The following is a 25,204-nucleotide window of genomic DNA, read 5'->3' as shown; positions in this document are numbered from 1 at the left end:
GGCGTCTTAATTATCCCTTACTTGGACGATCTCCTGATAAGGGCATAGTCCAGGGAACAGTTGGAGGTCGGAGTAGCACTATCTCGGATACTGCTACAACAGCACGGGTGGATTCTAAATATTCCAAAATCGCAGCTGATCCCGACGACACGTCTGCTGTGCCTAGGGATGATTCTGGACACAGTCCAGAAAAAGGTGTTTCTCCTGGAAGAGAAAGCCAGGGAGTTATCCGAGCTAGTCAGGAACCTCCTAAAAACAGTGCATCATTGCACAAGGGTCCTGGTAAAAATGGTGGCTTCCTACGAAGCAATTCCATTCGGCAGATTTCACGCAAGAACTTTTCAGTGGGATCTGCTGGACAAATGGTCCGGATCGCATCTTCAGATGCATCAGCGGATAACCCTATATCCAAGGACAAGGGTGTCTCTCCTGTGGTGGTTATAGAGTGCTCATCTTCTAGAGGGCCGCAGATTCGGCATTCAGGATTGGATGCTGGTGACCACGGAGCCCAGCCCGAGAGGCTGGGGAGCAGTCACACAAGGAAAAAATTTCCAGGGAGTGTGATCAAGTCTGGAGACTTTTCTCCACATAAATATACTGGAGCTAAGGGTAAATTTATAATGCTCTAAGCTTAGCAAGACCTCTGCTTCAAGGTCAGCCGGTATTGATCCAGTGGGAAAAACATCACGGCAGTCGCCCACGTAAACAGACAGGGCGACACAAGAAGCAGGAGGGCAATGGCAAAAACTGCAAGGACTTTTCACTGGGCGGAAAATCATGTGATAGCACTGTCAGCAGTGTTTCATCCCGGGAATGGAAACTGGGAAGCAGACTTCCTCAGCAGGCACGACCTCCACCCGGGAGAGGGGAAACTTCATCGGGAAGTTTTTTCCACATGATTGTAAACCGTTGGGAAATACCAAAGGTGGACATGATGGCGTCCCGTCTGAACAAAAAACGGGACAGGTATTGCGCCAGGTCAAGAGACCCTCAGGCAATAGCTGTGGACGTTCTGGTAACACCGTGGGTGTACCAGTCGGTGTATGTGTTCCCTCCTCTGCTTCTCATACCTAAGGTGCTGAGAATTATAAGACGTAGAGGAGTAAGAACTATACTCATGGCTCCGGATTGGCCAAGAAGGACTTGGTACCCGGAACTTCAAGAGATGCTTACAGAGGTCTTATGGCCTCTGCCGCTAAGAAGGGACTTGCTTCAGCAAGTACCATGTCTGTTCCAAGACTTACCGCAGCTGCGTTTGTCGGCATGGCGGTGGAAAGCCGGATCCTAAGGAAAAAAGGCATTCCGGAAGAGGTCATTCCTACCCTGGTCAAAGCCAGAAAGGAGGTGACCGCACAACATTATCACCACATGTGGCGAAAATATGTTGCGTGGTGTGAGGCCAGGAAGGCCCCACAAAGAAATTTCAACTCGGTCGTTTCCTGCATTTCCTGCAAACAGGAGTGTCTATGGGCCTCAAATTGGGGTCCATTAAGGTTCAAATTTCGGCCCTGTCGATTTTCTTCCAGAAAGAATTGGCTTCAGTTCCTGAAGTCCAGAAGTTTGTCAAGGGAGTATTGCATATACAACCCCCTTTTGTGCCTCCAGTGGCACTGTGGGATCTCAACGTAGTTCTGGGATTCCTCAAATCACATTGGTTTAAAACCAGTCAAATCTGTGGATTTGAAGCATCTCACATGAAAAGTGACCATGCTCTTGGCCCTGGCCTGGACCAGGCGAGTGTCAAATTGGTGGTTTTTTCTCAAAAAAGCCCATATCTGTTTGTCCATTCGGACAGGGCAGAGCTGCGGACTCGTCCCCAGTTCTCTCCCTAAGGTGGTGTCAGTGTTTCACCTGAACCAGCTTATTGTGGTGCCTTGCACCTACTAGGGACTTGGAGGACTCCAAGTTGCTAGATGTTGTCAGGGCCCTGAAAATATGTTCCAGGACGGCTGGAGTCAGGAAAACTGACTTGCTGTTATCCTGTATGCACCCAACAAACTGGGTGCTCTTGCTTCTAAGCAGACTATTGCTAGTTGGATGTGTAATACAATTCAGCTTGCACATTCTGTGGCAGGCCTGCCACAGCCAAAATATGTAAATGCCCATTCCACAAGGAAGGTGGGCTCATCTTGGGCGGCTGCCCGAGGGGTCTCGGCTTTACAACCTTGCCGAGCAGCTACTTGGTCAGGGGCAAACACGTTTGCTAAATTCTACAAATTTGATACCCTGGCTAAGGAGGACCTGGAGTTCTCTCATTCGGTGCTGCAGAGTCATCCGCACTCTCCCGCCCGTTTGGGAGCTTTGGTATAATCCCCATGGTCCTTTCAGGAACCCCAGCATCCACTAGGACGATAGAGAAAATAAGAATTTACTTACCGATAATTCTATTTCTCGGAGTCCGTAGTGGATGCTGGGCGCCCATCCCAAGTGCGGATTATCTGCAATACTTGTACATAGTTACAAAAATCGGGTTATTATTGTTGTGAGCCATCTTTTCAGAGGCTCCGCTGTTATCATACTGTTAACTGGGTTTAGATCACAAGTTGTACGGTGTGATTGGTGTGGCTGGTATGAGTCTTACCCGGGATTCAAAATTCCTCCCTTATTGTGTACGCTCGTCCGGGCACAGTACCTAACTGGCTTGGAGGAGGGTCATAGGGGGAGGAGCCAGTGCACACCACCTGATCGGAAAGCTTTACTTTTGTGCCCTGTCTCCTGCGGAGCCGCTATTCCCCATGGTCCTTTCAGGAACCCCAGCATCCACTACGGACTCTGAGAAATAGAATTATCGGTAAGTAAATTCTTATTTTCTCCCCGATACTTGACATCTCTTTGATTATACTTTCTTGTTGGTTTTTCTAAGAAACCTTTAAAAATTGCATATAGACTTTTTCTTTTTCTTGCGGCCCACACAAGACTTATGTCTTGATTATTTGGCCCCGTTGGGATTTTGAGTTTGACATGCCCGGGCTACACCAAGTAGGGTTGGTTGTGGGCAAGAAGTAGCTGGTGTCATAAAAATGGGTATTGGGTTAGCTGAATGTTTTGGGGGGAACTGGAAGATTTTAAAGTGCACAAGAAACAGATAAATTGAATATGCTATGTGTATTGTTCATATTCTGGTTAATTATTTGATTATTACACTTTAGCTTTAGGTCATAGAGCCAACACAATACTAAGGGGCGACGCCGACGTGCGAGAACAAGTTCTTGGTGCCAATATACTGGTTCACAATAGTCCACGGCTCTGAAACATGGATTGCTGAGACTTGTTGTTCCACATTGGACTTGCAAAAAAAATATTAACGAACTGACTTTATATATAATTTATTATTGATCTTCATATTGTCAGTGACACACATATTATAATGGAAAATGGAAACAAGTATTGCTGCTTTCATTAGGAGTGATACAACCTCTTAGAGATACTTATGGAACTGAAGAGACATCCTTCCTGATTCAAAGTCACACTCTATGTAGATATTTGTAAAGTTGGATGATGTTTTAAATACTACACATGCATCTGAGTCGCACTGAGCATGCAACCTGATTGTTACCACACAGAGGCGCATAACAAATTTATGTGATTTTTCGTAGATGTTCCTGGGAGGTAACAGTGGGTGGCTAGGTAGTCACCGACTTGTCACTGACCCACAACCACTCACACAAGACGCCACTCAGATGGAGAAACCACCTGCCGTGGGGCTGGTGTAGGTTTCAATGATGCATCCAATGGTGTATCTAAAGATGCACCAAGACGGATAAGCACCGTCGCAAGATGCTGCAAGTGGGCGTCTCAGTATTAATGAAATCGGCTGCATCAAAAGACACAGCCACGGCTGGATGCCACTCAGAATCAGGCCCATTTTGCTGAAGATTAACAGAATCAGTTTAGCACGTGCTGCATGTGTATGTTATGTTCCCTATGACTTGTGGTCTATATCTGGTCCATAGGTCAACAGTCCATAGGTCGACACCATATGGTTGACATGCCTATTGTCGAGAGATAAAAAATCGACAGAGGATAAGGTTGACCGGTACAAAAGGTCGACAGGTTCCAATGGTTAACATGATAACAGCATATGGTGAACACAAGTTTTCTGAAATTTTTTGCATTTTTTCAACTTTTTCATAGGTTACCATCCACGTAGACCACGATTGGGAATGGTACCGCTATCATGTGTCAACCTTTTCATATTTTGCTTGTGTCCACCATTTGCCCATGTCGACCCTGTGCACGTCAACCATTTGGTGTCGACTTAGACCCTAACGACCTTTTTATTGTCTAACTATTATACCATAACCTTTGTGACCTTTGTTTCAATTAACACTACACAAAATGAGAGAGGAATCTTGAAGACGACCTGTGACTTGTGTGGCTATTGTCATTTTCATTGTCAGCATTTGCCCTAATTTTGCCCTGCTCTTCAGGTTAAATGGCATTAATAAATAGATTACAGTATTTCTCTATCGTCCTAGTGGATGCTGGGGTTCCTGAAAGGACCATGGGGAATAGCGGCTCCGCAGGAGACAGGGCACAAAAAGTAAAGCTTTTCCAGATCAGGTGGTGTGCACTGGCTCCTCCCCCTATGACCCTCCTCCAGACTCCAGTTAGATTTTTGTGCCCGGCCGAGAAGGGTGCAATCTAGGTGGCTCTCCTAAAGAGCTGCTTAGAAAAAGTTTAGCTAGGTTTTTTATTTTACAGTGATTCCTGCTGGCAACAGGATCACTGCAGCGAGGGACTGAGGGGAGAAGGAGTCAACTCACCTGCGTGCAGGATGGATTGGCTTCTTGGCTACTGGACATCAAGCTCCAGAGGGACGATCACAGGTACAGCCTGGATGGTCACCGGAGCCGCGCCGCCGGCCCCCTTGCAGATGCTGAAGTCAGAAGAGGTCCAGAATCGGCGGCTGAAGACTCCTGCAGTCTTCTAAAGGTAGCGCACAGCACTGCAGCTGTGCGCCATTTTCCTCTCAGCACACTTCACACGTGGTCACTGAGGGTGCAGGGCGCTGGGGGGGGGCGCCCTGGGAGGCAAATGTAACCTATATAAAGGCTAAAAATACCTCACATATAGCCCCTAGAGGCTATATGGAGATATTTAACCCCTGCCTGATTTCTCTAAATAGCGGGAGACGAGCCCGCCAGAAAAGGGGCGGGGCCTATCTCCTCAGCACACGGCGCCATTTCCTCTCACAGCTCCGCTGGTCAGGACGGCTCCCAAGTCTCTCCCCTGCACTGCACTACAGAAACAGGGTAAAACAGAGAGGGGGGGGCAAATTTATGGCGATATTTTGATATAACAAAGCAGCTATAAGGGAGCACTTATTATAAGGCTATCCCTGATATATATATATAGCGCTTTTGGTGTGTGCTGGCAAACTCTCCCTCTGTCTCCCCAAAGGGCTAGTGGGTCCTGTCTTCGTTAGGAGCATTCCCTGTGTGTCTGCTGTGTGTCGGTACGTGTGTGTCGACATGTATGAGGACGATATTGGTGTGGAGGCGGAGCAATTGCCAAATATGAGGATGTCACCCCCTAGGGAGTCGACACCAGAATGGATGCCTTTATTTATGGAACTACGGGATAGTGTCAACACGCTAAAGCAGTCGTTTGACGACATGAGGCGGCCGGACAATCAATTAGTGCCTGTCCAGGCGACTCAAACACCGTCAGGGGCTGTGAAACGCCCTTTGCCTCAGTCGGTCGACACAGACCCAGACGCAGGCACTGACTCCAGTGGTGACGGTGACGAATCAACCGTATTTTCCAGTAGGGCCACACGTTATATGATTTTGGCAATGAAGGAGGCGTTACATTTAGCTGATACTACAGGTACCACTAAACAGGGTATTATGTGGGGTGTGAAAAAACTACCTATAGTTTTTCCTGAATCAGAAGAATTAAATGACGTGTGTAATGAAGCGTGGGTTGCCCCTGATAAAAAGCTGATAATTTCAAAGAAATTATTGGCATTATACCCTTTCCCGCCAGAGGTTAGGGAGCGCTGGGAAACACCTCCTAGGGTGGACAAGGCGCTAACACGCTTATCTAAACAAGTGGCGTTACCCTCTCCTGAGACGGCCGCACTTAAAGATCCATCAGATAGGAGGATGGAAAATATCCAAAAAAGTATATACACACATGCAGGTGTTATACTACGACCAGCTGTAGCGACTGCCTGGATGGGCAGTGCTGGGGTAGTTTGGTCAGAGTCCCTGATTGAAAATATTGATACCCTGGACAGGGACAATATTTTACTGTCGTTAGAACAAATAAAGGATGCATTTCTTTATATGCGTGATGCACAGAGGGATATCTGCACACTGGCATCACGGGTAAGTGCTATGTCCATTTCGGCCAGAAGAGCTTTATGGACGCGACAGTGGACAGGCGATGCGGATTCAAAACGGCATATGGAAGTTTTGCCGTATAAAGGGGAGGAGTTATTTGGAGTCGGTCTATCAGATTTGGTGGCCACGGCTACAGCCGGGAAATCCACCTTTCTACCTCAAGTCACTCCCCAACAGAAAAAGGCACCGACTTTTCAACCGCAGCCCTTTCGTTCCTTTAAAAATAAGAGAGCAAAGGGCTATTCATATCTGCCACGAGGCAGAGGTCGAGGGAAGAGACAGCAACACGCAGCTCCTTCCCAGGAACAGAAGCCCTCCCCGGCTTCTACAAAAGCCTCAGCATGACGCTGGGGCTTCTCAAGCGGACTCGGGGACGGTGGGCGGTCGTCTCAAAAATTACAGCGCGCAGTGGGCTCACTCGCAGGTAGATCCCTGGATCCTGCAGATAATATCTCAAGGGTACAGGTTGGAATTAGAGACAGATCCACCTCGCCGTTTCCTGAAGTCTGCTTTACCAACGTCCCCCTCCGAAAGGGAGACGGTTTTGGAAGCCATTCACAAGCTGTACTCTCAGCAGGTGATAGTCAAGGTACCTCTTCTACAACAAGGGAAGGGGTATTATTCCACTCTTTTTGTGGTACCGAAGCCGGATGGCTCGGTAAGGCCTATTCTAAATCTGAAGTCCTTGAACCTGTACATAAAGAAGTTCAAGTTCAAGATGGAGTCACTCAGAGCAGTGATAGCGAACCTGGAAGAGGGGGACTTTATGGTATCCTTGGACATCAAGGATGCGTATCTCCACGTTCCAATTTACCCCTCACACCAGGGGTACCTCAGGTTCGTTGTACAAAACTGTCACTATCAGTTTCAGACGCTGCCGTTCGGATTGTCCACGGCACCTCGGATCTTTACAAAGGTAATGGCCGAGATGATGATTCTTCTTCGAAGAAAAGGCATATTAATTATCCCATACTTGGACGATCTCCTAATAAGGGCAAGGTCCAGAGAACAGCTAGAGATGGGATTAGCACTGTCTCAAGAAGTGCTAAAACAGCACGGGTGGATTCTGAATATTCCAAAATCCCAGTTAATGCCGACAACTCGTCTGCTGTTCCTAGGGATGATTCTGGACACGGTTCAGAAAAAGGTTTTTCTCCCGGAGGAAAAAGCCAAGGAGTTATCCGAGCTTGTCAGGAACCTCCTAAAACCAGGAAAGGTGTCTGTACATCAATGCACAAGAGTCCTGGGAAAAATGGTGGCTTCTTACGAAGCAATTCCATTCGGCAGATTCCACGCAAGAATTTTCCAAAGGGATCTGTTGGACAAATGGTCAGGGTCGCATCTTCAGATGCACCTACGGATAACCCTGTCTCCAAGGACAAGGGTGTCTCTTCTGTGGTGGTTGCAGAGTCCTCATCTATTGGAGGGCCGCAGATTCGGCATACAGGATTGGATCCTGGTGACCACGGACGCCAGCCTGAGAGGCTGGGGAGCAGTCACACAAGGAAGAAACTTCCAGGGAGTATGGACGAGTCTGGAAACGTCTCTTCACATAAACATTCTGGAACTAAGAGCAATATACAATGCTCTAAGCCAGGCAGAACCTCTGCTTCAGGGAAAACCGCTGTTGATCCAGTCGGACAACATCACGACAGTCGCCCATGTGAACAGACAGGGCGGCACAAGAAGCAGGAGTGCAATGGCAGAAGCTGCAAGGATTCTTCGCTGGGCTGAGAATCATGTGATAGCACTGTCAGCAGTGTTCATCCCGGGAGTGGACAACTGGGAAGCAGACTTCCTCAGCAGACACGATCTTCACCCGGGAGAGTGGGGACTTCATCCAGAAGTCTTCCACATGCTGGTAACCCGTTGGGAAAGACCAATGGTGGACATGATGGCGTCTCGCCTCAACAAAAAACTGGACAGGTATTGCGCCAGGTCAAGAGATCCGCAGGCAATAGCTGTGGACGCGCTGGTAACGCCTTGGGTGTACCAGTCGGTGTATGTGTTTCCTCCTCTGCCTCTCATACCAAAAGTATTGAGAATTATACGGCAAAGAGGCGTAAGAACGATACTAGTGGTTCCGGATTGGCCAAGAAGGACTTGGTACCCGGAACTTCAAGAGATGATCACGGAAGATCCGTGGCCTCTACCTCTAAGGAGGGACTTGCTTCAGCAGGGTCCCTGTCTGTTTCAAGACTTACCGCGGCTGCGTTTGACGGCATGGCGGTTGAACGCCGGATCCTAAAGGAAAAAGGCATGCCGGAAGAAGTCATTCCTACTTTGATTAAAGCAAGGAAGGAAGTAACCGTGCAACATTATCACCGAATTTGGCGAAAATATGTTGCGTGGTGCGAAGATCGGAGTGCTCCGACGGAGGAATTTCAACTGGGTCGATTCCTACATTTCCTGCAATCAGGATTGTCTATGGGTCTCAAATTGGGATCTATTAAGGTTCAAATTTCGGCCCTGTCGATTTTCTTTCAAAAAGAATTGGCTTCAGTCCCTGAAGTCCAGACCTTTGTTAAGGGAGTGCTGCATATACAGCCTCCTGTGGTGCCTCCAGTGGCACCGTGGGTTCTCAATGTGGTTTTGGACTTTCTAAAATCTCATTGGTTTGAACCACTAAATAAGGTGGATTTGAAATATCTCACTTGGAAAGTGACCATGCTTCTAGCCCTGGCTTCTGCCAGGAGAGTATCAGAATTGGCAGCTTTATCTTACAAAAGCCCATATCTGATTTTCCATTCGGACAGGGCAGAACTGCGGACTCGTCCGCATTTTCTCCCTAAGGTGGTGTCAGCATTTCATCTGAACCAGCCTATTGTAGTGCCTGCGGCTACAAGTGACTTGGAGGACTCCAAGTTACTGGACGTTGTCAGAGCATTAAAAATATATATTGCAAGGACAGCTGGAGTCAGAAAATCTGACTCGTTGTTTATATTGTATGCACCCAACAAGATGGGTGCTCCTGCGTCTAAGCAGACGATTGCTCGTTGGATCTGTAGCACAATCCAACTTGCACATTCTGTGGCAGGCCTGCCACAGCCTAAATCTGTAAAGGCCCACTCCACAAGGAAGGTGGGCTCATCTTGGGCGGCTGCCCGAGGGGTCTCGGCATTACAACTTTGCCGAGCAGCTACGTGGTCAGGGGAGAACACGTTTGTAAAATTTTACAAATTTGATACTCTGGCTAAGGAGGACCTGGAGTTCTCTCATTCGGTGCTGCAGAGTCATCCGCTCTCTCCCGCCCGTTTGGGAGCTTTGGTATAATCCCCATGGTCCTTTCAGGAACCCCAGCATCCACTAGGACGATAGAGAAAATAAGATTTTACTTACCGATAAATCTATTTCTCGGAGTCCGTAGTGGATGCTGGGCGCCCATCCCAAGTGCGGATTATCTGCATAAATTGTACATAGTTATTGTTAACTAATTCGGGTTATTGTTGAAGGAAGCCATCTTTCAGAGGCTCCGCTGTTATCATACTGTTAACTGGGTTTAGATCACAGGTTGTACGGTGTGATTGGTGTGGCTGGTATGAGTCTTACCCGGGATTCAAAATCCTCCCTTATTGTGTACGCTCGTCCGGGCACAGTACCTAACTGGAGTCTGGAGGAGGGTCATAGGGGGAGGAGCCAGTGCACACCACCTGATCTGGAAAAGCTTTACTTTTTGTGCCCTGTCTCCTGCGGAGCCGCTATTCCCCATGGTCCTTTCAGGAACCCCAGCATCCACTACGGACTCCGAGAAATAGATTTATCGGTAAGTAAAATCTTATTTTTTGTTTTCTTGTCAAATAAAGTATTTTATGTGGTTCATTGGTTTTCAGTAGCCAGAGGGATCTGGGAAAAAAAAAAGTGATATCTGATACCCTCTGAAAGTCTTTGCAAGCTTCAAACCGGAAAATCAGCTAATCAGCCAGTCCTGCTAAGTGAAAAGCAGCACACGGTAACAAAAATAATCATATGCTACTCCTTGTCTTATAGCATCTGGTCGCTTTCCTGTAGTAAAAATAGTGCTTTGTGCGCTGATCAAGCTAAGACATCTGTAAATGCTTATAAAGTAAGAGGCTTTGATAGGAATGATTACATTTGATCAATGTCTTGACATTTATTTTTATTTTTTTAATTCGGAAATCGTCTAAATGCCATTTGTTAACGTGAAAATTAACACCTCAAAATACTTCCTGAGCAACAATGTGATGGCAGTAAACTTTCTAAAAGAACAATGACCATTGGACATTTGGGGATACAATACATTCCTGGGCCATCTTCCTGGCAACTAGAATTTTATTGACTTGAGATTTAGAGGGCTGACTCTCATGGACCTAGAATTGTGTGACCCTCTCAGCTATAATAAGGTCTTTTGGGATGAAGTTCTCACATTCTGTTTAACGAGTTTGCAGTGAACGTAGTATCAGCTTCATACTGCGAGAGCTAATCCCAATGCTGTTATCATCTTTACTGGCACTGTGTTTCCTATCTCAGATATTATCGATTTATATTGATTTTGCTGGGCTTAGAAAAAACTCTCATCTGAATTGTAAATAGAAGGCTAGATTTACAGTAGTTTCTAAGGCTTTTTAGGCAATGGCATTTCATTTAGTGATATCGGCTCATGTTTTCAGCAAAAATGTAATATTTATTAACGTTACTTCTTGATTTCTCAGTTAAAAATTCATCTTATCCAATAATGACTTAAAGTCATAAAATGTAATGTCAATTTTTTTCATTTATGATAGTCCACTTGTAACATAATTTATACCACAGTTTTTTCATCTTTATAACACCAAGCAATACATGGGACACATCTGGTGTTATAGCACGGCTAAAATATATTGGTATTAATGTTGTGGTACAAAAGGGATCAATGGTTGGAAAACACAGTATTTTTGTTTTAATGCTATTTCACATATATTTTAGAAGTGGTCAAATTTAAAATGTACAGATAGTGCCAGAGTTTATTGTTGTTTGTGTTATATTAGCATACAGTATAGTATGTATTGTTATATTTGCAATTTGCACAATTATCAACAGTAAATTATTGCCTTCATATCATTTTTGGGGAAGTTTGTAGACTCAAATAATAGATTCCATGACTGCATGGATTAGGAACATGTTTCAGGAATCCTACATTTTTCAGGTTTTATGTTATAGGTTAGAAGTGGAGAATTTAGAATTAAGGTGATATGTTAGGTCAAGGATTCACAAATTACTTCTAATTCTTAAACCAATTATCTCGGCAAATAGCAGGATGTTTTCTTATGTAACTAGCAATCCACTTATGTAACAAAAGTTCAGATGTTGTGCCTATTGATTTAAGGCTAATCTGTTTTTCTTTGGAAGTATCAAAATAATTATCATACCCCTGGAAGTGTACTAGTCACGATGCTGCCTAAGGTACCATGCTACCTGTGTTCCAACACTAGGAGAGGAAAAACTGTGACCTAATGGAAGTATGGCACCTGTGAATAATATACGGATAGTTTGGATAATTTCCTCTTGATCTTGTCAATCATAATCCTTCAAAATGTATGGAGCACTCAATGCAATCCTCCAATCTCCAACAGTATAATGTTAAGGAACTGATATATATATAAAATTGGGGGACTAACCCAAGAATATGTATAAAGTCAGCTATCACTACTACTTGAATGTAAATAACTAGCACATCTGTAAAGTGTTGAAACAATTCCCAGACTCCATACAATTGAATCTCAGATTCAAGGGGGTTATGGAGGATGACCATACATAATGGACCCAATGCCCCTTGTACAGTCACTTCAATGCTGCTGAATCCCGTTCCTCACTCCATTACCCATGTGAGGTATAAGAAGCCTGGTGGCATGGTGATTGGTGTCATTCCACATTGTTCACGTCCAATCACAGACACCATGAGATCTGAACAATGGACTCCTCCTACCGCCATGATTGAAATTGCAACAATAATAGGGGTCTTTACGAAACTTTCTCTGACTTTGCATATATCACTTACCATTTGGGACTTGACTCTAGGTTTTAGTCACAGTGGACCAATTTGTTTAACAGGACAAGATTTCTTTTGTCAGGGGCCTATAGTATATTTAACATAACATACCCATATAGGTTCTTTGTTGTCTGTATCTCTGTTGATTAGCGCACTGGCATTTCTTAGGAAGGGCTGTGATATATCCTCAGTGGTCATGATATTCATTTATGTAAAGTATTAACATAGTGGAAGGTAAATGCTCATCTAAAATTTATGGAATCGATCAAATAATAAACCTATAGTACACATATTCTGAAATAATATCTGGGTTTCGGCCTTTGCACAAAAAGAAGGGGGGTTATAGGGTCACAGTCAATCTGCACCCTAAGGGGCTCTGGTAGAGCTGGATGCATTTGCACTGTAAACATTAGCAGGAAACAAAACATGCATGAAATATTGATTAGTGGGCATACAGTACATGTTCAGACGTGCAGATCCCATGATGCTGTACTTGTGGTTGACAGAGTTAACAATAAATACGCAAGTTCTATTACCCTATTTGTACACAATATAAGAATGTATTGGGTGCCTTTTAAACAAGAGATAGTAATGTCTTGACTATATAGCAAATAAAATATGATATTGTACAAGAACAAATCCAATATATAAAGTCAATTCAGTTGAATTCAAATATATGTTGTTTCCCTCTTTTAAAATCAAGCAGGAATCTTTTTTCCTGCCACAGTCCAGAAGGAATAGATGGCTGCGATACCATGTAATATAGCAGTCACACTAATTTTAGTACTATCAGCTAGATGTATCAATACATAATTAGCCAATCATATGTGATTAGTGTTGCTGGTGATCATCAATAAATCTAGTTGCAATCACCCTCCAGCACCCGCAGGAGAGACAGCTCCTAAAGGGCCCCATACACTTATACGACATGACGGTGTCATGTCATATAAGATTTCCTCCAACCTCCCGGCAGCCTCCCCGTTGGCAGGATAGTATTAGATATATCGTATGCAGTTTTTTTTGCATACGATGTATCTTTTACTTTCCCATCCATTTACTGCGGGATCCGACATATAACTAGTGCAGCACTCGTGATATTTCGGATCTAGGGGGATCCGATCCGATGCACATGGGAAAGCGTATCGGATTGGGGGAAAAGTACACCGAAAATGCCAGATTTCACCCAATATATTGGGCCGAATGCCCGAATTGGGCTGAAATCGGGCATTATCGGTCTAGTGTATGGGGCCCTTAACTGGTGCATATGCGATGGCTTCCAGGTCTTCTTCATTCACCCTTACTGCATGTCCAATGCCACATAAGCACCTGAATATGCTTGATCATTACTGTTTGAATGCTGAAATTAGAGTTATTTGTAAAAACATCACAGTAAAGCACCGCCAATTAAAATGTATCGCTACTTTATTGATTTGAAGCTTTTTAGTGTATCTTCAGCTAGTTACTAATGCATGTGTAATGAAAGCCATGCAGATTGTTTCTTTTTTTTGTTTTATTGTTTGTGTACACAAATTTATGTGTACTGTGCATTTACTTGATGCTAGATGTACTTTTCACTTCCTCTGAGCTGGGTATAGGTCTTAGGTCCAGCTGTTGTAAAAATGTGTTCCACTTGATCTGAAGCACCTTCACATGCCCACACTATACGGATCATTTAAATAGATCATCCTTAAATACAAAATATCATTTTTGTGTATTGGTTTGTAATGACCCCTAAAGAGCAGGACTTCCTAGCCAGGATATCACAAATTACTACTTAAAGGTTTTCCCAGAAGTTAACCATATTTTAGTAAGCAGCTGTGGTGGAATATGTGTTAATTGTATAATATATATTTAAATTGATAGGGAAATTTAACTTATTACAAGTTGTCTAAATCTAATTTACCAGACTAGTTTTCACGTTTCAGCACAAGCAAATATTATATATCCTAATAAGGTTATTCAGAGTTGTATGCAAATGGATTCCCAGATGCTGTTTCGCCCAATGTACAATTGCGAAAATATGCTAATGACATCATCTTGTACATAAAGAGGTATATAAATCTGCACATTGTTGTTGCCCTGCTATGAGTATTACACCTAGAAATAAAAAGTATTCTCGATATTTATAGATCATAAAAATAACTATATCTGTATGTGCATTTTCTAAACATGTTGAAGTATTTTTAGGTAAAATTTTTATTTCTTGATAATGTACGTATTGACATACATATCCATGTGTATAGAGAAATGTAAACTGGCGCTTATGTGTTTCTCCAATATTAATAAATGACTGTGGGTCGATTTCAATAAAAATAACATAAAATTTATTACCTATACATCAAGCTAAAAATATCAAAAACATGAAATTCAGATGTGATCGTGAAATTAGGGCATAAATGGAGCTGAAGAATATTTAAAAAGGCTGCTTTTAGTGTCCACAAAGGATCCCGGACTGAGTGCCGTATGCAAAGTTCCCTGGGGAGAGGAAATAAATACAGCTGGTATTACCGGTGTTGATGGAGACTTCCAGAAGTTTGGTGATTTTATCAGCAGGCAAGCTGTGGCATTGTAAACAAACTGGGTCTCTCCAATCGGTGCTGTATAGATGAAATCCCTCAGAGTATGATACTTCTGATGAAGCTAGGTGATCTAGCCTAGGGAAACGCGTTAAGTGTTGAAGCTGCTACGACTACTACAAGTGTCCCACTCTAAAGACGGATCCAGATATGGACTTTCAAATTTTGCCATTAGAACTCTGAGGGATTTCATCTATACAGCACCGATTGGAGAGACCCAGTTTGTTTACAATGCCACAGCTTGCCTGCTGATAAAATCACCAAACTTCTGGAAGTCTCCATCAACACCGGTAATACCAGCTGTATTTATTTCCTCTCCCCAGGGAACTTTGCATACGGCACTCAGTCCGGGATCCTTTGTGGACACTAAAAGCAGCCTTTTTAAATATTCTTCAGCTCCATTTATGCCCTAATTTCACGATCACATCTGAATTTCATGTTTTTGATATTTTTAGCTTGATGTATAGGAAATAAATTTTATGTTATTTTTATTGAAATCGATCCACAGTCATTTATTAATATTGGAGAAACACATAAGCGCCAGTTTACATTTCTCTGTTTAAACATTTCCAGGGACTGACAATCCCTACTGGCAGCTGTGACAGCGCGTCTGGGTCATTTTCCTTGTTTTGGTTTTTTCCATACCCATGTGTATGAAAGTTACACATATTGTACCAATAATGGATATATGGGCTTGAGTTGGAAGGTGATGAAAGAAAAAAACACATTTTTGAAGACTCCATCTTTGCAGATTGTATTACCTACCACCCATCTCTCCCTAGATGCAGACACCTATTGTATTTTCTAATGACTAGCAGCAGCTACTGTAACATGGTTTCTCCTAAGTACCAAGGGAAACCACTTTTCTCATCCAGATCCAGCAGTTGGGAGTAGTTTCAAAGCACCAGTAATTAAACTTATTCAGTTTGTGCACCCTCTTCAGTGCATCACTATTTTGCCTTTCACTGCTCTCATAGTAAATGATCCAGGCTTTTTTGAAAGCATTACTCTATATCACTCATTGAAAAAGTTCTCCTGAAAATGAGAATTCATTGGAGAAATGAAAAGGCTTTCCTCTTAAATGAGGTGTTTTTTCCTTTATTGCAGGAAATTCTAAGAAGAGGCTTATGTGCACAGTCTGTAACAAGAAATGCTCCTCATCAGTCAACCTTCAGGAGCATCGAAAGGTCAGTTAATAAAGGCTCAGCACATGTCTAACTTAGGTCTTTGGTCAAGGTTGCCAAATGTTGAAAATATACTGTCTTTCAAGTTATTTTTTGCCAGTTGCGGACTCCAGCATTTCAGTGATATGTCAAGTGTGTTGCCCATAGTTATCATAAGTGTAATCATTTTTAGATTATATAGACAAATATAAAGTCTTCTTCTAGACACTCGTACATTGGGAAGCATGTGTGACAGAGCTGTTTGATATCCATCTGTACAGGCAGTGAGACAGCGTATGGAGTTGTTTCTGCCACCCCTTTCATATTTTACTGTTTGTATAAGACGCCTGTAAATTTTAAATGGAAAACTGGAACACCCATGTAACCTGACGTTATAGAACTTGTAGCCACTTCTGTGGATATATATCTAACCTTCTGAAGAGGCCATTAGAGATGTTTCCTTTAGCAACCAGCTTCTAGTATTAATTTATCAAGTAAATTCTATAAAAAGATAGCTAGAAGCTTATTGGTTGTTATGGACAACTTTTCCACCTGTTTAGAGGGTTTGATATATCTCTCCCATGCTCTGTTAATTTGGATGCATCAAAAACATATGTTATAGAAAAAATAGTATTGTCATTTGATTAATTATGGGTGGGAAAAAAAGCTAAAAAACGTAACACATGGGAACTCTAGAGCTAACAGATAACGGGGCGAATTTAGTAAGGATAGCAAATTCTGCTAATCAGCAGAATTTGCTATCCTTTTTCACGCATGCTGGGGGCCGCCCAGCGCTGGGCAAGGCCGCCCAGCATGGTGGCCAGCGCCTCCCCCCCTGCTACAAGCAGAAATTGCGATCGCCACGCAATTTCTGCTTGTCAGCAGAAACTAAGGTTGACTCCTGCCAGCGCAGCTTAGCTGCGGCCGCAGGAGTCCCTGCACCATCTTACCTGTTGCGGCGGCTGCGTGTGATGTCACGCAGCTGCCGCAACCGCACCCCCAACATGCTCCTTTTTGCGCTGCACAGCCCACCGTTCGGGTTGCACTGTCCCTGCAACGCTCCGTTTCCTCCCTGAAATCGGAGCGTTGCTTCCCCGCGACCGCCTCTGCCTGATTGACAGGCAGAGGTGACCGCATTTTCTGCGGCCCCCCGCAGAAAACGCGGACGCATGTGCAGTAGGGCCCGCTGTGCATGTGCCCACGGCACCCCTGCAAAAATTCCCTCCGGATCGCGATTTGCGATCCTTCCTGACTTAGCCCCAGCATTCTGTAATAATAGTTTACAATATCCAAGTCTGTTAACAAAAATGTCACAGATTTCTATCTTACATTTCCATTTGGGCAAATGCAATAGGAAAATGTGAGAAGCAATGGGGGTATTTCCAACTTGATCGCAGCAGGAATTTTGTTAGCAGTTGGGCAAAACCATGGGGGGTAATTCCAAGTTGATCGCAGCAGGAATTTTGTTAGCAGTTGGGCAAAACCATGGGGGTCATTCCGAGTTGTTCGCTCGTTAGCTGCTTTTAGCAGCATTGCACACGCTAAGCTGCCACCTACTGGGAGTGTATCTTAGCATAGCAGAATTGCTAACGAAAGCTTTGCTAATTTTCTCGTAACGATTACCCCGCAGTTTCTGAGTAGCTCCAGACTTACTCAGCCATTGCGACCAGCTCAGTCCTTTTCGTTCCTTGTTTGACGTCACAAACACACCCAGCGTTTGCCCAACCACTCCCCCGTTTCTCCAGCCACTCCTGCATTTTGCAACTCGAACGCCTGCGTTTTTCCGCACACTCCCATAAAACGGCCAGTTTCCGCCCAGAAACACCCACTTCCTGTCAATCACACTACGATCAGCAGAGCGATGAAAAAACTTTGTTACGCCGTGAGTAAATTACCAAACTTTTGTGCTAATTTACTTGGCACAGGCGCTCTGCATACATTGCGCATGCGCAGTTTGCGACTAATCGCTCCGTAGCGAAATAAAATAATGAGCGAACAACTCGGAATGACCCCCCATGTGCACTGCAGGGGAGGCAGATTTAACATGTGCAGAGAGAGTTAGATTTGGGTGGGGTGTGTTCAATCTGCAATCTAATTTGCAGTATAAAAATAAAGCAGCCAGTATTTACCCTGCACAGAAACAAAATAACCCACCTAAATCTCACTCTTTCTGCACATGTTATATCTGCCTCCCCTGCAGTGCACATGGGCCCTCATTCCGAGTTGTTCGCTCGGTATTTTTCATCGCATCGCAATGAAAATCCGCTTAGTACGCATGCGCAATGTTCGCACTGCGACTGCGCCAAGTAACTTTGCTATGTAGAAAGTATTTTTACTCACGGCTTTTTCTTCGCTCCGGCGATCGTAATGTGATTGACAGGAAATGGGTGTTACTGGGCGGAAACACGGCGTTTCAGGGGCGTGTGGCTGAAAACGCTACCGTTTCCGGAAAAAACGCAGGAGTGGCCGGAGAAACGGTGGGAGTGCCTGGGCGAACGCTGGGTGTGTTTGTGACGTCAACCAGGAACGACAAGCACTGAAATGATCGCACAGGCAGAGTAAGTCTGGAGCTACTCTGAAACTGCTAAGTAGTTAGTAATCGCAATATTGCGAATACATCGGTCGCAATTTTAAGAAGCTAAGATTCACTCCCAGTAGGCGGCGGCTTAGCGTGTGTAACTCTGCTAAATTCGCCTTGCGACCGATCAACTTGGAATTTCCCCCAATATGATTAGGCTGGCTAGTGACAGAATCAGTTTTGAAGAATCTAATTGTCTCCTCCATAAGAATCCTCCACAATAAATGAATAAATGTATGCTCCTTCTTTCAGAAGTAATTCTGTTACTTTGCGTTGCTGTATGAAAAAGGCACATATCTGTACTGTAACAGGATTTTCAGGGCAAATACTAGAGTACAAAATAAAGATTTCAGTGCCTTGATATGTTTTTTTATCCATTAATGATTCTAACATGAATGACATCATATTATTGTGATTCTCAGTGCAGGCCACAAAGAAATACAGCAAATTCTTATGTTTATGTAAATGTTCAGCCAATCAGACTGTTACAAATCTGAGAAAGCAAATATTCTGTAAAATTATTAGAAAAAGTTTCCTCCAGTTTATTTCATGCTGATTAATTTGTATTTAATTAATATACCCAATCAGACATACTAATGTAAATAAATAGTTGTCAATAAGAAGCATTTAGTGACATGATGTTAAAGAATAAAGTAACTAATAAAAAAAAATTTTAGTCTGAATTTTGGTGTTCCCTCTTATGTTGGGTACACACTATCCAATTATCAGGGTGATCATCATGGCCTTACCCCTGGTTCACAATAGCAGTCACCGATCCATTGTCTATCAGGGGGCAGGGCCACAATGACATAATCGTGTCACCATGCCCTTAGCACTGTCCCGCTTCTGCCTTGTCACGCCCCACGCACTGTCAACATGGCTGCCCCCTCCTGGAGGGGGCATTCCAAAGGTCGTTAAGTATATATACAACCAGTGCTTAAGGCTTGGGTCTGATTCCAAACAGGGCACTATCTGTCTGCAGTTTATATATTATCCCTATTATCCCCATAATGGGTTACCTCTGGCTTGTCTTCTCTAAAAATAATGATGATAATAATAATAATAATAATAATAATAATAATAGTAAAAATAATAGCTTGCTGCTAACATACTTGTGACTTGAGATGAGATGCAGCCTCTATTAGTTATATTCCAAAGTATAAAAATGTACATGGTTCTGACACAAATAATTTCAAATATATTTCTACATTTACTTAAGGATTTACTAACATCTGTTATCCTCAGTAGGTCATTAGGTTGTATTGTTTTCACTAGCAAAGACTAAAATAGTTGAGTACTTAATTGCTTTGATTAACATTGTCATGTATCCCAGTCCTTACAACATTCAGACATGTGTGCAGAGTCCCTTACTAAATTGCTTCTGTAAAGTACTGCATGTGGTGGTTCAATAATATTCTCTTATTTCCTAGTGGATACTGGGATCATGTACTTTAGTACCATGGGGTATAGATTGGGTCCACTGGAACCTGGCACTTTAAAACTCTTAGTGTGTGTATTTGTGTGCTGGCTTCTCCCCTCTATGTCCCTCCTTCCAGACTCAGTTTAGAAAAATGTGCCCAAGGGGCCAGGTGCACTTCTCTGGTTTATTTATTTTAAGTTTAATTTAGTTTATTATTTTCAGGTAGCTCTGCTTTGCAGACAGACTAACTGCTTTGTGGGACTTAGAGGGGGGACCGAACCAACCTCCTGAGGGTTAATGGTTCGTAATCCCAGCTGACAGGACACTGAGCTCCTGATCACTCATCGTCAGTATGTGTGCCCACACCAGCAGCTAGCCGCCACCCCCTAACAGATGCCGAAGACCAGGTGCGATGAGTGTTACACCGGAGCCCCTGTTAGGAGGTCCCCAGGGCAGTTTTGCGGCATGTCACGCAGCGGTCATGGGCCCGGAGCTGCGGTGCCCGCCGTGGACGAAACTGGCTCAGGGATATTGTCACGCAGTGCTCACTGTCATCTAAGGCTTTGTGTGGACTGTTACAGACATTTCTGATGTGTTTTACACTTGTGGCCAGTATAATCTTGTGAGGGACCGCGCGCCATTGCAAGGGGCTGGGCACCCGGGAGCGGGACCAGCGGCGGGAAGGCGCCATTTCCTGCTGCTGCGGATCATCAAGGCTGCATGCACCCTGCTCCTCCAGGACCCACACTGTTATAGACTGTCTTAACTGGTACCAGGGGGCCGGAGACAGGGGGAGCATGTCAGCGGAAGCGCCGCTGCACTGCTATTACATACACTTATTTACACACATTGTGCTGCTGTGTCCTGTGTGTTGGGTATGCTCCTCTGTGTCACTTCAAAGGGCTCTCTAGGGTCTGTGTGGGGTGTTGCGCAAAGGGCTACGCTGTAGTTTACTGTATAATGTCTTAAGACTTGGTTATGTGTCCTGCTTGTAATTCTACCCCATCTTCGGCGGGCTCTCTCATGTGTGAGCAATGTTCCTTGTCTCCTCAAGGACCCAGCACACAGGCACCTGACTGGTTGGATAGCTTTAAGAGCATGATTCATAATGTAAATTCTGAAGTAGCTGCAGCTAAAAGAGATAGACAGGTGTTAAAACACTCAAATGATTGTGTGACTAAGGCACCAGATTCCAAGAAGGCTTCGCAGCCCCCTCTAGTGGCTTCTCATAAATGCTCAATGCCACAGGTTTTCCAGTCCGATTCTGATTCTGATCAGCCAGATGTGGATGATGATGATATGGACGAGGACAGATCTCTGTCCCCTGGGGTGGAGGCTCTCATTTTTGCTATAAGAGAGGTCCTTCACATACTGGACCCAGAGGCGGAACCAGATGAGGAGTTATACTTTAATGTAAGACCCAAGAGTTCAGCTACCTTTCCGGTGTCTACAGAGTTAAACTCCCTGGCCAGGGTGGCTTGGTTAAACCCTGATGAAAAAAATTCAATTCCTCAGAGGTTTATATCTACTTTTCCCTTCCATATGAGGATAGGAAGGTCTGGGAAAAACCCCCGTTGGTCGATACATCTGTATTCATTCCAGACTGTCCAATAAATTGGTACTGCCTGTCCCTGGGGCTGTATCCCTGAAGGAGCCTGCTGACCGTACAATTGAAACAATGTTCAAGGCCATTTATACGGCAGCAGGCGCAGCACAGATCTCCACAATAGTTTGCACCTGCTGTCTCCCTGGACCAGACCACTGGATCCCCTGCTGCTAAACCCTCCATGTGACGGTTGGCCCCAGCGACAAGGCGACTTTCAGGTAGGTGCTCGCCTTCACCACTTCGCTCACGTATGTGCGGAGTCCTGCCAGGATCCTTGGGTGAGGGACCTCATTTCCCCCGGATACCGGCTGGAATTCCAAACACTTCCTCCTCAAAGGTTTTTCAAGTTGGGCTTACCAGCTTTACCTACAGCAAAAGTTACCTTGCAAGAGGCTATTCAAAAACTTTTGCAGACGGGGATGGCAGTTCCTGTGCCTCCTTCGTTACACAACAGGGGTTTTTACTCCAGTCTTTTTGTCGTTCCCAAACCAGATGGTTCGGTGCGCCCCATCTTGAATCTGAAGTCTCTCAACCCGTATCTGCGGGTTTTCAAATTCAAGATGGAGTCCCTGAGGGCGGTGGTGTCCACTCTGGAGGGGGGGAGTTCCTGGTGTCTTTAGATGTCAAGCACGCTTACCTTCACATTCCCATGTGGCTCCCTCGACCATTTCCAGTTTCAGGCCTTACCCATCGGATTATCCACAGCTCCAAGGGTCTTCACCAAGGTCATGGCGGAGATGATGTTGCAACTGCGAATGATGGGAGTAAACATAATCCCCTACTTGGACAATCTCATAAAGGCTGTGTCCAGAGAACGTCTGCTACACAGTATCGATCTGACTACCCGCCTACTCATGGATCATGGGTGGATCTTAAATTTCCAGAAATTTCACCTGGAACCGACCCTTCATCTTCAGTTCCTGGGAATGATACTAGACACAGTATATCAAAAGGTGTTTCTCCTGATGGACAAGGCCTCGGCTATCCAGGCTAGGGTCCGCTCGGTACTCAGTCCTCGCAGGGTGTCTATACATCTTTGCATTAGATTACTGGGCAAGATGGTGGCTGTGTTATGATTCCAGCACTCCTGACCAGAGGAGATCTTATGACAATGACCAGAGCGCTGGAATGGAATGCTGGTAACGGGAGCAGGAAAGACTAGTTGCCCCTGGCGCCCTAACTCTATTGTCTCACCCGTGCTATCGGAAATCCCTTGCGAGACTATGGTTTCTTGAGCCATTGGCAGCCACGTTTGAAGGGCGGATTATGTCTGCCCAACTCCGGTGCCCCCCGGTCTTAATGAGAGACAAAGGGAAATCTGAGGCAGGATGATAACAAGAGGACCTCTGACTGACAACAGGCCAGGGGCAACAAGCTAACTAGCAAAGACTTGAAGTATGTGCGGAAAAACCGCCAGGGAAAAGGACAACCAAAAATCCACTTGTCCAATACTCCTACCCAGCACCGCCGGATACCAGAGTGGACCTGTGGAAGCGGAACCCTCCGCAAAATGCTCCAAAACACAAATAATAAATGGTAAAGCGGCCAAGCCGCAACACACGGCAAAGCCGCGACTCACGAACACCACTGGATGTTAAACGGTGATCAGTCAGGACTCCAGGAACAAGATGACAACTTCCGAGTACAGGACTACTGGAGACTGGAACGACCGGATACAGCAAGACTGGAAACAGACTCTCAGCAAACAAGGACAGCATGCAGGAAGCTATTACCGGCGTCTGTGAGAAGCCCTGAGAGTGCATATAAACAGGAGTCCTCCAATCAGCTGCTGACAGGGCTGATTACCTAAATGCCGTGCAGCTGCCTTGCTGCACGGCCAGGAAATATGTGCACAATCATTTTAACTGGACCCAGCAACGGGGAACGCGGTCCGCCAGTGGCGTCCCCGTTGCTAGGGTCCGTGCGGCTCAGTGCGCCCGGCGTCTAGCGTTGCCAGGGAGCCGGCGGCTGTACGCGTACGGCGTCCCTGGTTGCTAGGCGCCAAGCCGCACCGACGAGCGGACCCCGGCGCCTAACAGTACCCCCCCCTTGAGGAGGGGTCAAGGAACCCCTAAAGCCAGGCTTCCGAGGAAATTCCCGAAAAAATGCCCTCTTGAGCCTCGGGGCATGAAGATCCTTATCCAGGACCCAAGACCTTTCCTCTGGACCATAGCCTCTCCAGTGAACCAGAAAATAAAGCCTGCCCCGGGACAATTTGGAATCGAGAACCTTCTCCACCAGGAACTCCTGTTGTCCCTGTACATCCACTGGAGATCTTCCCTGAGAGATCTTCCGAGGAAATCTACTGGAAGAAACGTATGGTTTCAGCAGGGAGCAATGAAACGTATTTCCAATCCGGAGAGATCTTGGTAAACGTAACCGGAAAGCAACTGGGTTGACTTTTTTAATATGAAATGGTCCAATAAATTTGGGTCCCAATCTAGCCGAGGATTGTCGAAGTCTAATGTTACGAGTCGACAACAATACCCTATCTCCCACCTTAAAAGTGCAAGGATGTCGGAGCCTGTCAGAAATTTTTTTCTCTCGAAAGGCCGCTTTTCTGAGAGCAAGGTGCACTTTTTTCCAAATGGCTCTGATGAGAGGTTAAGGTTAGCGAGGAAACTGAGGAATGTTGAAAAAAATAATTAGCTCTGGGGTGAAAACCAAAAACTGAAAAGAATGGAGACACATTAGTGGAGGAATGACAAGAATTATTGTAAGCAAACTCCGCCAATGGAAGAAACTCGGACCAATCATTCTGGAGTTTGGCTGAGTACAAACGCAAATACTGTTTCAATGATTGGTTAACTCGCTCGGTTTGCTCGTTGGATTGGGGGTGGTAACCGGATGTTAATGACAATTTCATCTTTAATGAAGCACAAAAACACTTCCAGAATTGTGCAATGAATTGTGGACCCCGATCAGAAACAATATCAGTGGGCAACCCATGAAGTCTGAAAACATGGCGGAGAAACAAAACTGCCAATCCTTGGGCAGATGGCAGTCGGGGAAGAGCAATGAAATGAGCCATCTTGCTAAAACGGTCCACTACCACCCATATGACTCGGAATCCGGCTGAAAGGGGAAGGTCTACCACAAAATCCATGGAAATATGAGACCATGGCCTGAGAGGGACATTTAAGGGCATAAGTTGCCCGATAGGCAAGGAACGGGGAACCTTATGCTGTGCACAAACCTGACATGAAAAAACAAACTCCTTAACGTCTTTAGAAAGACCAGGCCACCATACTGAGCTGGAGACTAACTCCAAAGTCTTAGAGATCCCCGGATGCCCGGAAACTTTGTTATCATGGAACTCAGTCAAAACAGTAGCTCTCAAAAACTCAGAGACGTAAAGACGACCAGCAGGAGTATTTCCAGGAGCTTGGTGTTGAAGCTGTTTTAACTGGGTAAATAAATCTTGTGTGAGGCCTGCCCAAATGACTGAAGATGGAAGTATGGGAGTAACAGGACTGTTATTGTGAACCGGAAGAAAACTGCGTGACAGGGCATCCGCCTTGGTAT

At 44.8% G+C, this 25,204-nt stretch overlaps 1 protein-coding gene across 1 annotated transcript in view; it reads left to right on the top strand.

The window, feature by feature from the left end:
• PRDM5 (PR/SET domain 5) overlaps positions 1-25,204 on the top strand; it is a 528,834-nt gene that overhangs the window by 262,486 nt on the left and 241,144 nt on the right. Inside the window, exon 8 of the mRNA XM_063920243.1 lies at positions 16,020-16,099. Within this exon, the coding sequence (XP_063776313.1) occupies positions 16,020-16,099 (80 nt within the window). The remainder of the gene's footprint in view (positions 1-16,019; positions 16,100-25,204) is intronic.

Source organism: Pseudophryne corroboree, chromosome 1 (genome assembly GCF_028390025.1).
Source record: "Pseudophryne corroboree isolate aPseCor3 chromosome 1, aPseCor3.hap2, whole genome shotgun sequence".
Lineage (NCBI taxonomy): Eukaryota > Metazoa > Chordata > Amphibia > Anura > Myobatrachidae > Pseudophryne > Pseudophryne corroboree.
This window is presented reverse-complemented; position numbering and strand designations above follow the sequence as displayed.